At 37.7% G+C, this 17,351-nt stretch overlaps 1 protein-coding gene across 3 annotated transcripts in view; it reads right to left on the reverse strand.

The window, feature by feature from the left end:
- Positions 1-17,351, reverse strand: part of ME1 (malic enzyme 1) — a 199,468-nt gene that overhangs the window by 28,670 nt on the left and 153,447 nt on the right. For all 3 annotated transcript variants that reach the window (XM_079938774.1, XM_079938773.1, XM_079938775.1), the window contains exons 8-9: positions 5,621-5,718; positions 3,771-3,884 (exon numbers count right to left, since the gene is read on the reverse strand). In XM_079938774.1, the coding sequence (XP_079794900.1) occupies positions 3,771-3,884; positions 5,621-5,718 (212 nt within the window). The remainder of the gene's footprint in view (positions 1-3,770; positions 3,885-5,620; positions 5,719-17,351) is intronic.

Here is a 17,351-nt window from a genome sequence, read left to right on the forward strand (position 1 = left end):
GATATGAGGTAAGTGATAGAAAATACTATAGATGTGGCGTTGAAAACAAAAACTGAAAACAGACAACACATTAGAATACTAATTATCTAGCCTGATGATTACATAACTCCATAAATGCGCTAACCTCACAGTGTTACTTTATAGTTTGGGTTTTATGGGTTTACAGAGTGAAGGAGTTCGACTAATAAAAAATTTTATTCAGAACTTTAAGATATTTTTTACCTATTATAAACAACTGTATGTAAGTTAATGAAATTAATAAAATGATTATTATTGGTTTTCAAGAGAGGTTGTAAAAAATACTAAGAATAAAGGATAACAAGCACCAAAAAATCATGCAAAACTGAAAGCAAGATTATACCAATTTAGTAGTTACTCTAAGATTTATTAGTTCTGCCACAAAAATCAACATTATAATTTTGACGGTTTAAAAACATGAAAGAAAAAGTGGTGAATTGAAGTTTCTCTTACATTAAATAGCACAAAAACTATTAAATATATAAGAATCTTTTAAAACATAACTTTATTTATCTTGGCAAGCAGAACATATGCAGCTCTTTATTTTGGCAAGTAAAAGACATGAAGTAAGAGTGACTGATTAGGTCTAGGCAACAATTTCACAGTTATTCCAAATACTAGTCATGCTGTAATACATGTCCTTCCAAGTATTGTAATCCATGGAATTTGGAGTCTCAGTTCAGTTAATCTAGTTAAAAGTACTTGAGATGCTAAAATCTATGTATTTTTTTGAAGATTTCCCATTGAAATGTCATGAGAAATCATGAAAGAAAACCACCGTCGTGGGCTTTCACCTTTTCTGATTCTCGCATGTATTGCATCCCTAAGTACAGCACAGTTTGTACAGCGTTTTCCATGGCTCCCACTATATACATATGATGATCCTCAAATCTCCACCTCTGGGAGCCCAGATCCTTTCCCCGAGCGTCAGTCTTGTCTCTCCAACTGCCAAAGGGACACCTCTATCTGAGGTCTCCACGGGCACCTTAAACTTGCTATGTCCGAAACTGATCTCATTACCTTTCCCTTAAACTGGCCTATTCTTTATTCCTTTTTTTTTTTTGTAACATTAATGGCCACATCACTTACCTATACACCCAAGGAGTCCTGCTAGATTCCTTCCTCTGCTCTACTCCTTCCGTATTTAATCGGTTACTAAGTACGCCAATCCTGTATCCTAAATATCTACTGAATCAAACATCTTTCACCGACCCTCTTAGTCACTGCTTTATTTCAGGCCTTAATTAACTTTGATCTGTATTACTGCGACAGCTTTGTAACTAGTTTCTTAGCTGCACCTCATTTCAGTCCATCCTCCACAAGGCCATCAGAGTGACAAGAGGCTGAAAACTGCTCACGTTCAGGATTCAGAAGAGCCTTCATCACCTGTCATCACTCGATTCCTTTCAAGCCTAATCCCTAAATGTCTCTTCTCGCAAAACATTTTCTTTTGCAAATGCTGTTCTTCTGCCCGGAAGGCACTCATTCATTAACTCATTTATTAACAACATATTTATTGTCAATTACTAGACACCAGTAGGGCTTTGAAGATAGAGAGGTAGAAGACATGATCCGTAGCTTCAATCAAGATCTCAGAGTGAACTTGCCATTCAACTTCCCTTATCTCAGTTTTGCATATAAGAAGTTTAAGATGTCTATGGAGACTGGAGATCAACTCCCAACTCTTCCTTTCAAACTCAGCTGGAAAGACACCTTGTCTTGGAACCGTCCTCAGCCTCCCTGTTCTTCTCTTTAGTGTGGTGGAAGCACCATGTCCTGTGCACCCCTGGCACCAAGGACATATTTCTGTAACATTGTCACGTGGAGTTGTAACTCTTGGCTTGTTTGAGTTTTTCCCACTAGGCTGGGAGCCTCCTGAGATCAAGGGCCTTACTGTGTCCCCACAAGTATAATGCCTGAGCCACAGATGATTTCACTCAGTAAATGTTCTTATTTCATGACAGTATACGTCATGTGGCCACAGTGTACAATTTTTTATAGTTATGCTGATTCTTTAAAGCAATAGGAATTTTTAAGCCAACAAACTTAAAACTTTATTTCTTATATACTATAAACAATTATACTGTTATTATTTATTGTTAATGAAATTAATAAAATTATTATTATTTGGTCCCAGGAGATGTTATAAAGGTACTTTCTGTTTTGTTTCACGGTTTTATAGATACTCATGTTCTACAAACAGTTATGCATATACTTTTTCTTCATTTAAAGCAAAATTTCTTGATCTATATCTTTTTAAAAATGAACATTCTTCTAGCTTTAAAGAAACACAATGATTAAGGAGAACCTGGAATATGGAGAAAGGCACTAAAAGTAAGTTTTAAAGTAATATGTATTTGATGCATTTCTTTCTCTTTCATATACAACTCAATTTTTAAAGCAAAATGGTTACATATAATATAGTGTTTTCCTATTTTCACCTAACATTATATTATGAATCCTTTAAGGTTATTTATAGTTCTTTGAAAATAACTTTAAGTCTGTATATTACAGGGGCTATTCCCCAATTCATGTCACAATTATCCTTTATTTAGGTAAGTATAACATATCACTATTATAATTACTGTATGATGAAACATTTCACTAATGTAAATAGTGCTGTGATAACACCCTCACACATAAAACACTGTACACATCTCTATCGCTATGGTAAAGATTCTTAGAATGGAAACTGTTGGATCAGAAGCATAAACTTTTAAAGACTCTTGGATACACATAAAATAGCTTTCCAGAAAGTCAGCATACATTCACATTTGTTTCTCGATTAAATTCCTGGATACATTGCTTATCACTGATTTTTTTAAAAATTCACCTTAGGGCTTCCCTGGTGGCGCAGTGGTTGAGAGTCCGCCTGCCGATGCAGGGGACATGGGTTCGTGCCCTGGTCTGGGAAGATCCCACATGCCACGGAGCGGCTGGGCCCATGAGCCATGGCCGCTGAGCCTGCGCGTCCGGAGCTTGTGCTCCGCAGCGGGAGAGGCCACAGCAGTGAGAGGCCCGCACACCGCAAAAAAAAAAAAAAAAAAAAAAAAAAAAAATTCTCCTTCATGTGGAAGGGGGATTTACAAGTATATTTTCTCTGGCAGTTTAAGGAAGAGTGAGTGATGTGCACATCTGGCAGCAGTAATAATAATGCCTTATAACTGGGTCATGGTCACCTTCCTACTCTTATTTAGCTTCTCACAATAACCCTATAACGTGGATACTATTGTCTCGATTAAAGCTGGGAGACAACCTCAAGGAAGTTAACACTGAAACAGCCCATTTATTAAAGTTCTTTTCAGGAATTACCATGAAAACTCTCAAGACTCTGGTTAAGAGAAAGTAGCTGATAAAAGAGCTGTTTCATTTTTTTCCTTCTTTCTTTCCAGCCAGTGTGCAATTTGACAGGCAGCCCTTCGTGAAAGGAGCTGGACTGAAGTGTTTCACCCGTATCAGTCTCAAACCACCTCACTTGGAAACTAAACGAATTCACGCGGGCAGACAACCGATGGAGCTGTAAAAAGCCTACTCACATCACAGACGGATACGATAGCCGAGCCATAGTTTTCTTCTTTATTCAGAAGAGTACCCGCATTATTGTATGACATGGTCATTCGTGTGCAATGGCTACTCTTTTAACACAGTGTTGGAGGTGAGGTAGGTGGAAACAGTAGTTGTCTTTGAGATGGGCGTCCAGAATGGGGTACTGATTAAAATACTGTATCTGGTTAAAAATGACAAATTCTTACCTTAACTATCAATCCTTTCGAGTCCACCAACCATATCTTCTTCATGGCTTTCTCCTTTGGTAAACCTTCTTTCTCCATGGCCATAACAATCAAGTGCGCAATCCCCAAGGCAGCCTTAAAAACAAAAATGTTTCATGTTGTTCCACATAATCCCTTATCAAGAGTTACATTTTACCTCATTTCGTCATCGTGAACAAGGAAGTACAAAATGGCTCTGTTGACCGAAAGAGCTATATTCTTCACTTGTACTGGGAGTGAAGTATTTTTGTCGCATTTGGGTTCTGCTAAATGACAATTATTTACTCTTTTTATTACCACAGAATCACTATTATGCTGCTTTATACTGAGCCACAGATAAACCAGTGATATCCTTGGTTGTTAGCATCTTTAACCCTGTTCATACAATTAAGATTTCCTCTAATAAGAAAATATTGAATTTAAAATAATGAACTGCTCAACCTTGCTTATGAGACTGTATTGCTTATTGTTCAGTTCAAGCTCTGCTAACTGAATTGGAAGAATGAAGCCTGGTCATTTGGATGAGAACTTGACCAATTAGGCAATAAAATGGAACACTTAAAATATGTGTTCCCGAGCATTTATTTACTCTCTTAATTTGGACAAAGAAAGTACTGTGAGATTTCTTGCAAGATTAAAGGAAACAACTCCTTTGGTATATGATAAATTTGGAGATGATCTGTGAAATTTCCAAAACCTTTTCAGGGACAAACAAGGGCCAGTTTTGAATCATCCAACCATGAATACCTCTCTCCTGCTGAGTACCAAGAACTGGCCTGTGGCATTCAACAAAACCCTTTGGAAATTTAAAGAAGTTTACTAAAATTAAGTACAGCATGTAACAATTCACAGAAATACAAAAAAATCAAATTTTAATGAGCTGTAATTTAACCTTGATTTTTATTCTGATATGAAAATAAATGTGTGACTTACACCCTGAATTCTTTCACATGTTTGTATCTTGTAAGTTTTAGCTTCATGTATTTTGCTTTAAGAACAAGTAAAATCAAACCCAAGACAGTATACACAGTTTCTTCCAGTGTAATACATTTATTCATAATTATATTAAATTTGAAAATTTAAGGCTTAAAATATGTATAGCCACGAAGCATTTCCCCATTTATTACATTCTATAATTCTAAAAAGATTTTGGCAGTTTTCTCACAAGAAGCTCAAACTAAATTGACATTTTAATTTCTATTTTGGGGGTGAATTATTATAACGAGTCTAATTTTCTTCTTTCAAATGATTAACCCATAGAAAAAGAGAACAGGAAACAGCATTATTTTGTATTCCTGCCAACTCTTTCCAACAATTTTAAATGTTTTAGTTCTTTTGCGTGTGAATGGTTATACTGCATGATGAATCTTCAATTCAAAATATTTTTTCTAAGAAACTTCTATATAGTTATGAATGTGCACACTGAATTGTGAGTCAAGTTAAGAAAATTTTGGTATGTGACACTGGAGGATACTAAAAGTTAGCATCGGCTATAATAGCTTAAATACTTAAAGGTTTCTATATATAATTAGTCATACATTGGAAACTTTTTTGGTTCCTGCATGGCACCTTAAATATGCCTAACAAAAACCCACGGCAACATCTGATAATCTTACAAATTGAAAACTGTGAAAATATCTCTATGCCTCTAAAGTCTCCTGTGAAAAATTAATATGCCTCAATACTTAATTTGAAGAATCTTTCAGTAAAACCTATAGTTTCAATAAACTAAAAATTTGAAAGACTACCTCAAACTTCAAATTCATGAGTAATTAGAATGAATGTTATGTTCACTAGTGTAGGAGAACGTAAGCCCTACATAAGGCAGGTACCTCTCCAGCTCCTTGGAATAGTACTGTTTGATCAGACAGCTTATTCTTGGTTATTCGAAGGGCTGCAAGGATGCCAGCAACTGCGACAGATGCCGTTCCTGCAACAAGAAACACCCTGAGCAATCCTCACATGGGCGCTGCTGTATCCCGAATCCCAAGCCTCAAACTGATACTCATGTCTTGAAATCATCACACAACAGGGTAACTGGTGCAGAAAAGGAACCTGCGGTTGTCTGACCCCACGCTTGCATTTGACGTGAAATTCTCAGGCTACTGACATCTGTCTTTTAAGACAGCAACTTACGACTGTTGAAAACTTTCCAAAAAAGAAGGTTCTGTGGCTGAATTTGGTGATGCAGTGACTAAGAACCTGCTGGAGAGGATGTGGAGAAGAGGGAACCCTCCTACACTGTTGGTGGGAATGTAAGTTGGTGCAGCCACTATGGAGAACAGTATGGAGGTTCCTCAGAAAACTAAAAATAGAGCTACCATAGGATCCAGCATTCCCACTCCTGGGCATATATCCAGAAAAAACTATAATTCAAAAAGATTCATGCACCCCTATGTTCCTAGCAGCACTATTCACAATAGCCAAGATATAAAAACAATCTAAATGTCCACTGACAGAAGAATGGATAAAGAAGGTGTGGTATATATGTATATACAATGGAATATTACTCGGCCACAAAAAGAATGAAATAATGCCATTTGCAGCAACATGGATGCAACCAGAGATTATCATACTAAGTGAAGTAAGTCAGAAAGAGAAAGACAAATATCATATGACATCACTTATATACGGAATCTAAAAAAATGATACAAATGAAGTTATTTACAAAACAGAAATAGAGTCACAGATGTAGAAAACAAAGTTATGGTTCCCAGGGGGGAAAGGTGGAGGGGGAGGGATAAATTAGGAGTGGGAGGTTGGGTTTAGCAGAGGTAAGCTTTTATATATAGGATGGATAAACAACAAGGTCCTTCTGTATAGCACAGAGAACTGTATTCAATATCCTATGATAAACCATAATGGAAAAGAATATTTAAAAAAAGAATGTATATATATTCAAACTGAATCACTTTTCTGCACAGCAGTAGTTAACACAACATTGTAAATCAACTATACTTCAATTTTAAAATAAATAAATAGATAGATAGATAAATAGGTCAATAAATAAAAAAGAACATGGGGTTTGGATTCTTAGGTGGATTTCCAGCTCAACCTGTTTACTAGCTGAATGAATTTAGAGAAATCATTGTGTTTATCAGTTTGCTCAGCTGTAAAATCACTGTATTATATGAGATCAAAAAATACGAAGTGCTATTAGAAAATTTAAATGTTTTAATTTTCAACTGGAAAAATTAACAGTTAATAGCAACGAAAAACTGACGTTGATGCAGTCTTTAATCAGCTTCCTACCTATGATAAATCACTGGTGAATCCCAAAGACACTGGACAAAATTAATGTAAAAATCATTTAGGATAAAAACTGAGCTTTCCTCATCATGCCTCATGGTAGTAGAAACTTCACCAGTTCTAATTTTATTGCTTTGCCATATAAGCTTTCACAGATCACAGAGCAGTTCTTTTGCTTTGAACATAATTACATGGCTCAATTCCTTCATGGTTCACGTCTGAAATATAACTCTGAAGCTTCCTGCAGTACCTCCCTGTTGTATCTACAATTTACTCCTCTGAAGTAACGTTCTACCTATGATTCCTAGATCACTCAGCTGGGTAGTAAAGCCTAGTGAAATTTTAAACACTCTCATTTAGTTAAAAAAATAAAAATAAACCAAAAAACATAGATTAGAATAGGTTTGAAGAGTGACACAATGATGAAGCGTTATGTATGCCAAATACCAAAGATGCATTAAACATTGCACCATCAGTAGATTTGTTCTTTTGAATCTTTTGGTTGTTTGCTTCTTTCTTATAGAATTTGGTACTCACAAATAAGATCACAATAAATGATTAATTATTGAAGAGCTGTGTGTCTCTTGCATGTTTTTTATTTAGGAACACAAGTATAAAATGCTTGCAATTTTGAGCCGCCATGCTACACATTATGAATTGCAATTAAGTCACACATCACACAAAGGTCACTCTTCTATATATTATTTATGATGAAAGCCTGTGTAAAAATAAGGCGCTGATCTACGTAAGAAAGATACCATGGCAGGTTCAGAATGGTATTTGCTTCATACAAGATAGATTGACTAGAGTTGTTAAACAGATGAAAAGAGAATTTTAATTAGAGAGGTACAGCTATCCAGACACTAGATGAACACTTATTCACAAATAGCATCTCAAACTGTCTCTACATTGGCCAGAAGTTTGGATTTAAGGGACTCTAAGCTCCCTTCCAACTCTGAGATTCTGTAACTTGAAGGGTCTCTACAGATTCTACCAGCACCCCAAGATTTAACCAGCTGAAGCGTCAAAGTTGAAGTATCATCAACGATCACTGTGTCTATACTATTGTTTTGATTTTTAAATAGAATTGGGCATTTAAGGATAGACAGAATAAAATATTCCAAAAGATACTAGCTATAATGTGTGATATTTTTATATGGTTATGCTACATCATTCTGCACTAAAACTCAAAATGTTTTAAGTTCAGACATATTACCCCAAATAAGGCAAAATAAGTCTCTATCTACACTGGATATCAGAGCCTTATATTTAAAAGTATATTTTATGGGGATTCCCTGGTGATGCAGCGGTTAAGAATCCACCTGCCAACGCAGGAGACATGGGTTCGAGCCCTGGTCCGGAAAGATCCCACATGCCGCGGAGCAACTAAGCCCGTGTGCCACAACTACTTAGCTTGCTCTCTAGAGCCCACGTGCCACAACTACTGAAGCATGCGCGCCTAGAGGCCGTGCTCCGCAACAAGAGAAGCCCCCACTCGCCGCAACTAGAGAAAACCTGCGCACAGCAACGAAGACCCAACGCAGCCAAAAATAAATAAATAAAATAAATAAATTTTAAAAATATATTTTATAATATTTCCTGAGGACATAATGAAACATCTAAACTTCTCTTTACAGAATTAATTAACAAAATTAGAAATATTTAGCACTACCAAAAGGTGAACTTGAACATGATTCTTCTACATAACCTGGTCCTACCGCCTGATACTGCCTTGATTTAAATTTCATTGCAATCAAGGGAGTAAATGTGACAAGTTGATATTACATAAAAATGTGAGTCTCCACATTAAATTGTTCCAAAGTAACTTCTGCTTTGAGATTGAAAATTAAACTTTCAGGAAATGAAAGACAGGTTAAAGTTTATCTTTGTACTATCACTTTTAAAGAGTACTTAACATTTAACATTGTTAGCAAGATACTAAAGGGTCAATCTTAAAAGTGTAGAAACTTCTATTGTCTTTGTGTACAACTTTAACATTAAGTCACCATTTATGCTGTCCCTTTGCTGTGGTTATTAAATATCAGTCTTACGTTTTATCAAAGAATCACTTCTACTAATGCAATTCATTTATTAAATCTGATTAGACTTACTATATAAAACTAGTAGAGAAGACTTATGTATAATCCAATTATTACAGTGCTTTACTAGATAAATAGATCAGGTGAAGAACAAGAACTAGAGGCAGGAGGAGGATGAATAAATGTGTTTAAGCACACAGACTGAGGCGGTTAGGGCACCTACCCCGGTCCTGAGGGGTGAATGTGAGAGGTCCAGGGCACCTACCCCGGTCCTGAGGGGTGAATGTGAGAGGTCCAGGGCACCTACCCCGGTCCTGAGGGGTGAATGTGAGAGGTCCAGGGCACCTACCCCGGTCCTGAGGGGTGAATGTGAGAGGTCCAGGGCACCTACCCCGGTCCTGAGGGGTGAATGTGAGAGGTCCAGGGCACCTACCCCGGTCCTGAGGGGTGAATGTGAGAGGTCCAGGGCACCTACCCCGGTCCTGAGGGGTGAATGTGAGAGGTCCTGGGTACCTACCCCGGTCCTGAGGGGTGAATGTGAGAGGTCCTGGGTACCTACCCTGGTCCTGAGGGGTGAATGTGAGAGGTCCAGGGTACCTACCCCGGTCCTGAGGGCCTGAGTGTAGGAGGCACCAAGTACCTCTGGAAGTGGGGATAAAAGAGAGGATACACACAGGAAGCTGCTCAAAAATCTGTTAAGAAGTTGTCTGAACCCAGATCCACTTCCCTCTCCTGTCGGCACACAGTTGACTCTCCCACACCCTGGAGGTTTAGAAAGAAACCAGAGGCTTCTTTTCTTTTTTTTTTTTTTTGCGGTACACGGGCCTCTCACTGTTGTGGCCTCTCCCGTTGCGGAGCACAGGCTCCAGACGCGCAGGCTCAGCGGCCATGGCTCACGGGCCCAGCCGCTCCGCGGCATGTGGGATCTTCCCGGACCGGGGCACGAACCCGTGTCCCCTGCATCGGCAGGCGGACTCTCAACCACTGCGCCACCAGGGAAGCCCCTAGAGGTTTATTTTCTAAAGAGGGTCTCCGGACTGTAAGGCACCAGACATAACTGTAAGGTTCCAGGGATAATGGTGCAACGGTACCATACTCAAAATAAGAAGACTAAATGAAAGTTTATGCTTTCCCTACTTGGCTTGAAGAATACTGGCAGAAAGTTGACACTGGCAGGAATAATAAATAATATAATAATAAATATGTCACCTATAATCCCATTGTCTAGGTACCATAGTTTTCAACATTCTGATGTACATTCTTACAAGTTCTTTCTCTACCTGATATATGCAAATTCAAGAAAACTTTATAGAAAAATATTTCATGGGAATAGAATCTAAAACAGAGTGGATATATGTATATGTATAACTGATTCATTTTGCTGTACATCTGAAACTAACCCAACATTGTTAATCAACTATATTCCAATAAAAATTAATTTAAAAAAATCTCATGCCATGCTTATTATTTTAACATACTTATTTAACATATTTTTATCACCTAAAAATATTCTGTGACTATCTTACCATATCAATAATATCTTTTAAAATATTATTTTGTGTAGTTGTAATATCCTATAGGATGAACCTGTGATAACTTATTTAACCAAACCTGTATCTTTGGGTATTTAGAGGCTTTCTGACTTTTGCCATTAAACATAACATCACAATAAATATTTTTATCTGAATAGACATTTTTCCAGAGAAGACATACAAATGGGCAAGACCTCACTAACCATCAGGGGAATGCCATTCAAAACCAGAATGGGATATTACCTCACACCTGTTTGAATGGCTATTATCAAAAAGACAAGGGACCCTCCTGTAATTTGCTACAGGATGCATTTCCCAAATTGCAGTTCCTCTGCTCTTCCTGAATAAACTTAATTTCTGGTATTAAAAAACAAAAGACAAAAAATAACACATGTTGTCAAGGATGTAGGAAAAAAAGAACCCTGGTGCACTGTTGGTGGGAATGTAAATTGGTGCAGCCTCTATGTGTTTTCCGAAAACAGTATGGAGGTTCCTCAAAAAATTAAAACTAGAATTACTATGTGACCCAGCAATTCCACTTCTGCGTATTTCTCTGCAGGAAACGAAATCACCCTCTTGAAAAGATACATGCACCCCTATGTTCACTGTAGCATTATTTACAATTGCCAAGACGTGGAAACAACCCAAGTGTCCAATGACAAATGAATGGGTAAAGAAAATGTGAAGTAGATATATATATATGAATGTTATTCAACCACTAAAAGGTAAGAAATTCTATCTTTTGTGACAACAGGGATGAACCGTGACGGCATTATGCTAAGTGAAACAAGTCAGACAGTGAAAGACAAATACTCTATTTCCCTTATATGTGGAATCTAAAACAAAAAACAAACACATAGATACAGGGAACAGACTGGTGGCAGTTGTACAAAATGGGTACAGGGAGTCAAAAGGCACAGACTTCCAGTTAGAAGATAAATAAGTTCTGGGGGTGTAATGTACATCATGGTGACTAAGTTAATAATACTATATTGTACATTGAAAGTTGGCACAAGAGTAGATCTTCAAAGTTCTTATCACAAGAAAAAAAGAATTTGTAACTATGTGTGGTGATGGATGTTAACTTATTGTGGTGATCATTTAGCAATACATACGTGTATCAAACCATTAAGCTGTACACCTAAAATTAATACAGTGTTATATGTCAATTACATCTCATTTTGAAAATAAACAAATATGTAAACTAACTAGCTAAATATCCCTGTGTATTTGTTTTGCACACCTTCGTCTGCAGAGGATAAATTTCTAAAAACAGAATTCTTGGATCAAAGCTCTGCATAATATTAAGATCTGTGACATGTATTGCCACCCCAAGAGTTGTACCAATTTATATTCCCAACATCGATGTACAAGAGTGTTCATTTTCCTAAAGCATCATTAACAGTTGGGATTACAATAAAAATCTTTGCCAGCTTGATACAGAACATGAGTTTGTCATCTGCTGTTTAATACGCTTTTTAAAACGTGGTGTGGTTAAACTTTAAAACATGTTTTCAGGCCAATGGTATTCCTTCATTTGTGAAATGTCTGTTCTACCATGTCTGACTTTGATCTTTTCAATTATCAAAGCATTTGGTATAAGATTAGGCTACATTTACCTTATTTTTAAAAATCCTAACGAGCTAGTTCATGATGGCAAAAATTTCTATGTAAATTACTTAGAATGTCAAGTTAGAGAATAGCTATTCCAGAGAGGGTATTATGGGAAGAAAAATCTCTTTTTGCAGCTGATTTTTTTTTTTTTTTTTTTTTTTTTGCGGTACGCGGGCCTCTCACTGTTGTGGCCTCTCCCACTGCGGAGCACAGGCTCCAGACGCGCAGGCTCAGCAGCCATGGCTCATGGGCCCAGCCGCTCCGCGGCATGTGGGATCCTCCCGGACCGGGGCACGAACCCGTGTCCCCTGCATCGGCAGGCGGACTCTGAACCACTGCGCCACCAGGGAAGCCCTGCAGCTGATTTTAAAGACCAAAGGATGAGACCTTATTCTTTTGATCTGAATTTGTTGAATTCTGATGGTCTCCAGATTATATTATTAAATCTCCATTTCTGTTTTCTTTCTTTTTCTTAAAATTCTTTTTTTTTTTTTATGTGGACCATTTTTAAAGTCTTTATTGCATTTGTTACAATATTGCTTCTGTTTTATGTTTTGGGTTTTTGGTCGCGAGGCACGTGGGATCGAACCCGCACCCCCTGCATTGGAAGGTGAAGTCTTAACCACTGGACCGCCAGGGAAGTCCCGTAATTTCCATTTCTTAATAGCTAATTTGCACACTTCTTCTAGTTAGCAATAATTTATAATTAGAATGCATTAAGGTCTAAATAAATTTTGAACTAAAATCTCTATCATTTAAGATTATTTTAGATCATTAATATAGTAGAATTTAAGTATTTTTAAAAATCAAATACTTTTCATAAAATGCTAATAAATTTAAATAACACATCTGTTAAAAAAAAAGAAAGAAAGAAAGAAAGTTCCCCCAAAGGCCCAGTGTAAAAGCATTTATTTACATGGTAAGGCTGTAATAGTTATGTAATTATTTTTGTTGGCACTAGAATGCAATTTCTATGCCCACAGTGAGGAAAGTATGACATCTGTGGGCAAAATAGTAAAAACATAAGGTTAAAAAGGTAAAACAGAAACGTATGGGGAAGATGTGTCACTAAGGACACTATTTTGGTATGGAGAAAGCACAAAACAGTTTGGTCATTTCTAGTCAGAACCCCAATAACTTGCCACAAGTTTTGTCTAGTCAGATATTAGACCCACTTTTCTCAAACGTAACTTTCTGTTGGCTAAGGCAGTAGGACCCTAAAATGTGGAAATATGTAGACTGTGTGTGTGCAGATTATACTTTAGGCAGATTAGTTGAGGTGAAAACTAGTTATTTGATGCTCCATAGGGGTGATCTGCTGGGGGAAATGTTCTGCTGTGGATTCTCAGGGCAGCTCCACATGCAGTGCTCTTGGCTTGGCCTGGCATCTGCCTCAGATTTCCTGTGCTCCTGACTTTAATGCTGATGCAGCCCAAGCTGTGACCCCTAAATTCTTGGCCACAGTTGACAGAAATGCTGACCCTAATTCCTAATCGCTCATTTTGTTTGATGATTTGGATTTAGCGTTCTTTTCCCTAAACTGAACTCTGATACCTATTTATTCTGTAAAATGATTCAAAACTGTGCAATACCGGTCTTTAACGTCTATACAGACATTTCTGTGAGACCCACAAAATCAAAAGATATAGACTATTAAAGAAAGGACAGGACAGTTTTGTTCAACAGTTAACTGGTGGCTACTTTAGAGACTACTACAAAATGAACTGATAAGTGACTTATAGACACTGATCTACAAAGCCTATGTCTGTAGCATCAGAGGCACTCTATCATTATATATTATACCTTCAAGTTAGGGTTATAGCACATTAAAATTAGACTGTCTTCATTTCCTTTCTGAAATCCTCCACATATTCACTTCTTATAAATAAACACTCAAAAAAATGAATACAAAAAGAAGAAAATGAAGTTGAAATAACATAAGGATCTTTGTCATGAAGATGGCAATAAAGTAATAATGTAATTAACATCACAAAGGATTTTAGGAAAAGAAAGAGTAGACCAATTACGTTAGTGTGCCTCAAAACGTAAAAAGAGACTCATTATCTTTAAATACACTATATTTACATAGCTATGTTATACTAAAGAACTCAAGCATAGTCAATTTTAAAAATTATAAAGTATATTTCAGTTGATAGTATTTTCACAAATAACTATTTTGTCCACAATATAAACTCTACGAGAGAAATATTATCATCCTCATTTTACATGTAAGCTTTTCTTTGACCACCTCATTTCCAATGGCATTCATCTTACTCCACTTTGGCTACATTCCTCCTGAGTTTCATCTTGGTTCATCTCTCAGAACTAATCCTTCTTGGAAGAACTACATTAGAATACCTCACTCATCATGGTCGCAATCTCCTACCTTTCCAGTTCTTTACTCAATTATCCCCATTATACCTATTGTTTAATTTCATGGGAATCTAGCCCTTTGGCCCTATCCACTCATCCTTATATCTTCACTTCCTTCTCTATCCAACTTAGTGCTATGGTCATACTTTAACCTTAACTCTTAACCCGTTGTCCTTTCTCTGCACAAACACATAAAATACCCAGCATAGATAAACCCAACTGACCATCCTGGCCTTGCCTACTCTAAGCTCTTGCACTCAAGCTGCTCAGCCTGGGGTCATGGTATGTTTGTGGTTTTCAACTTCAGTGGACCCTCAGCACCACTACTGAATCCTTTTGTGTTTCATGGTCAGATGGCTCTCTAGTCCTCTACAGCAGTTCTTTCAAATTCCCTTTACCCTCATCAAACTTCTAATCCTCTCATTTCCAAAGAAAAAAATAGAAGCTATTATATAACTTCCTGCCATAGATGAGAAATTAAAACTCAGAGAGGTGAAGTCAATTGATCAAAGTCCACAGCCAACGAAGAAGGAGCAAAGCAAGTCAGTCTGACCCCAGAGTTCTTAACATCTATATGTTATAATGCCTCTCATTTTCTCATTCTTAGTTACTGCTTTCCCATTCTACCCATTCTTCAAGGCAAACACCTAGGCTCTATCCTTGGCCATTTCCTCACCCTCATCATCAACAACTACTCATCTATTTCTTAGTCTTGACTGGCATTTTCCCAGAACCAGGCACCATCACCATGCACTTGGACTACAGCAACAGCCTTTAGGTTTGCTCCCAATGAATCTAGTCTCTACACTGAAAACAGTGAAAGGGTTCTCTCCAAAATGCACGCCTACCTTAGCCAACCTAATTCCTTAGTTCGACCCTCACCAATTCTTTTTAGACCAGAGGTTGCCAAACTCTTTCTGTACATGGCCAGATAGTAAGTATTTTAGGGTTTGCGGTCACATGATGTCTGCCCCAGACTTACAAAAGCAATCATAAATAATACATAAACAAATGGGCATGGCTGTGTGGCAAGAAAACTTTACAAAAACAGACAGTGGGCTGGATTTGGCCCATAGGCTGTAGTTTGCTAACTCCTGCTTTGGACGTGTTACAGTCATTCATTTCATTAACATTAAGTACCTTCTATGGGCTGGGCACTGTATTAATGACAAGGTGATGAACAAAACAAACATATTCTTGTCCTTCACAGAGCTTAAAGTTCAGTGGGGAGGGAGATATTAATTTTTTTAAATTACACAAATATATAGAACTGTTTCTGTGATAAGTTCAACAGGGGAAAAATAAGTAGGGCTATGAAAGCCTATGATAGGTAGATTTGACTTAGCACAAGGATCCAGAAGATTCTCCTGAGGAATGTCATGATTGAGAAGAGATTTGAAGAGGGGAGGGAAGAGTATTCTAGGAGGATGGATCAGCATTTGAATAGACCCTGTGACAGGAAGAAGTCTGGCTTATGTTTGGACCTGAAAAAGACGGTGATGGCTAGAATGGCAAAAAAAAAAAAAAATGAGGTTGGAGAGACAGGTAGCGATCAGACCATGCATTTTGGACCATATTTATGACTTTCACCTTTCATCTTAAGTGCAATGGAAAACCATTCAAGTATTTTATGGAACGGATGATATGACTAGATATCTATGGCAAAAAGAAAACTTTGACTTGTCACAAAATTCTCAGCTCCTATGTCTACATCTGGCAAACTGCAGTCATACTATGGAGAGAACACATAAGAAGGGGAAGCAACAGTAAATGTGGACAGATTTCTTAGAAAATGCCCATTATTTAGGAGAGATGATGGTAACTTACCTTAGGTTAATGGAGAGGAATCTGTGGAAGAGACAGACTTTTACAACAGAAAATCAGAAGGATGAGTGATGGAGTGTATTTGGCAGGGAGAGATGAAGAAGAGAGAGACATCAGGAATTCACGGAAAAGGAGAACACACGAAGAAGGCTGAGGTTGGTGGGGAAATAAGAGTTTGATGGTGGGGAGGTTGAGTATGAGATAACTTTGAGACATCCCAGAGGAAATTTTAAATAACCAGATGGGTATATGGACCCGGAATTCAAAGAAGTCTGGGCTAAATATATAAATCTGCTAGTGGGATGGGTGGCCTTGCAGTATATACCTAAGATATAATAGAACAAAGAGAAAAGGGCCTGGGACTGAGTGTTGCAGTGTTCTGGCATTTAATAGCTAGTCAGAGAGGGATGAACCTGGGGAAAAAAAAGGGTGAAAATTCAAAGAGGTAGGAAGCAAGTCAGCAGGGGCATGTGACACGGAAGTTGACGGAAGAGAGTATTTCAAGGAAGACAGTGGGGTCTACAATGTTAAATGCTGCTGAGAATCCAAGTAAGGTCAACACTGAAAAATGTTCACTGCGATGAGTGGAATGGAAGCCATTTGTGATCTTCTTTCGGGTTGCCAGAACTTACTATGGTCTTCCTCCTTTGGATCTCTGCCTGCGCTTTTATTCTACCTGCCCTTCATGAAACAGGAAGAGTAAGATTCTCATTGGAAGGTTTCGGATTTGGGGAGGTGGGTTGGTGGGGGGGTGGATCTAGAGAGAGTTGCAAAAAAAGGCTTAGGGAGAAACAAAACAAGTAACTTAGACAAAAGCTGGTAGCCAAGCATCTACAATCAATCAAAGACAAACAGGAAACCGCGGTACACACTGTATACAAAGGCAGCTTCTGCTGGGGTAAAGCTCAGAAACTGTGACTGATCTCTAAGCT

The sequence above is a fragment of the Stenella coeruleoalba genome (genome assembly GCF_951394435.1).
Source record: "Stenella coeruleoalba genome assembly, chromosome: 12".
Classification (NCBI taxonomy): domain Eukaryota; kingdom Metazoa; phylum Chordata; class Mammalia; order Artiodactyla; family Delphinidae; genus Stenella; species Stenella coeruleoalba.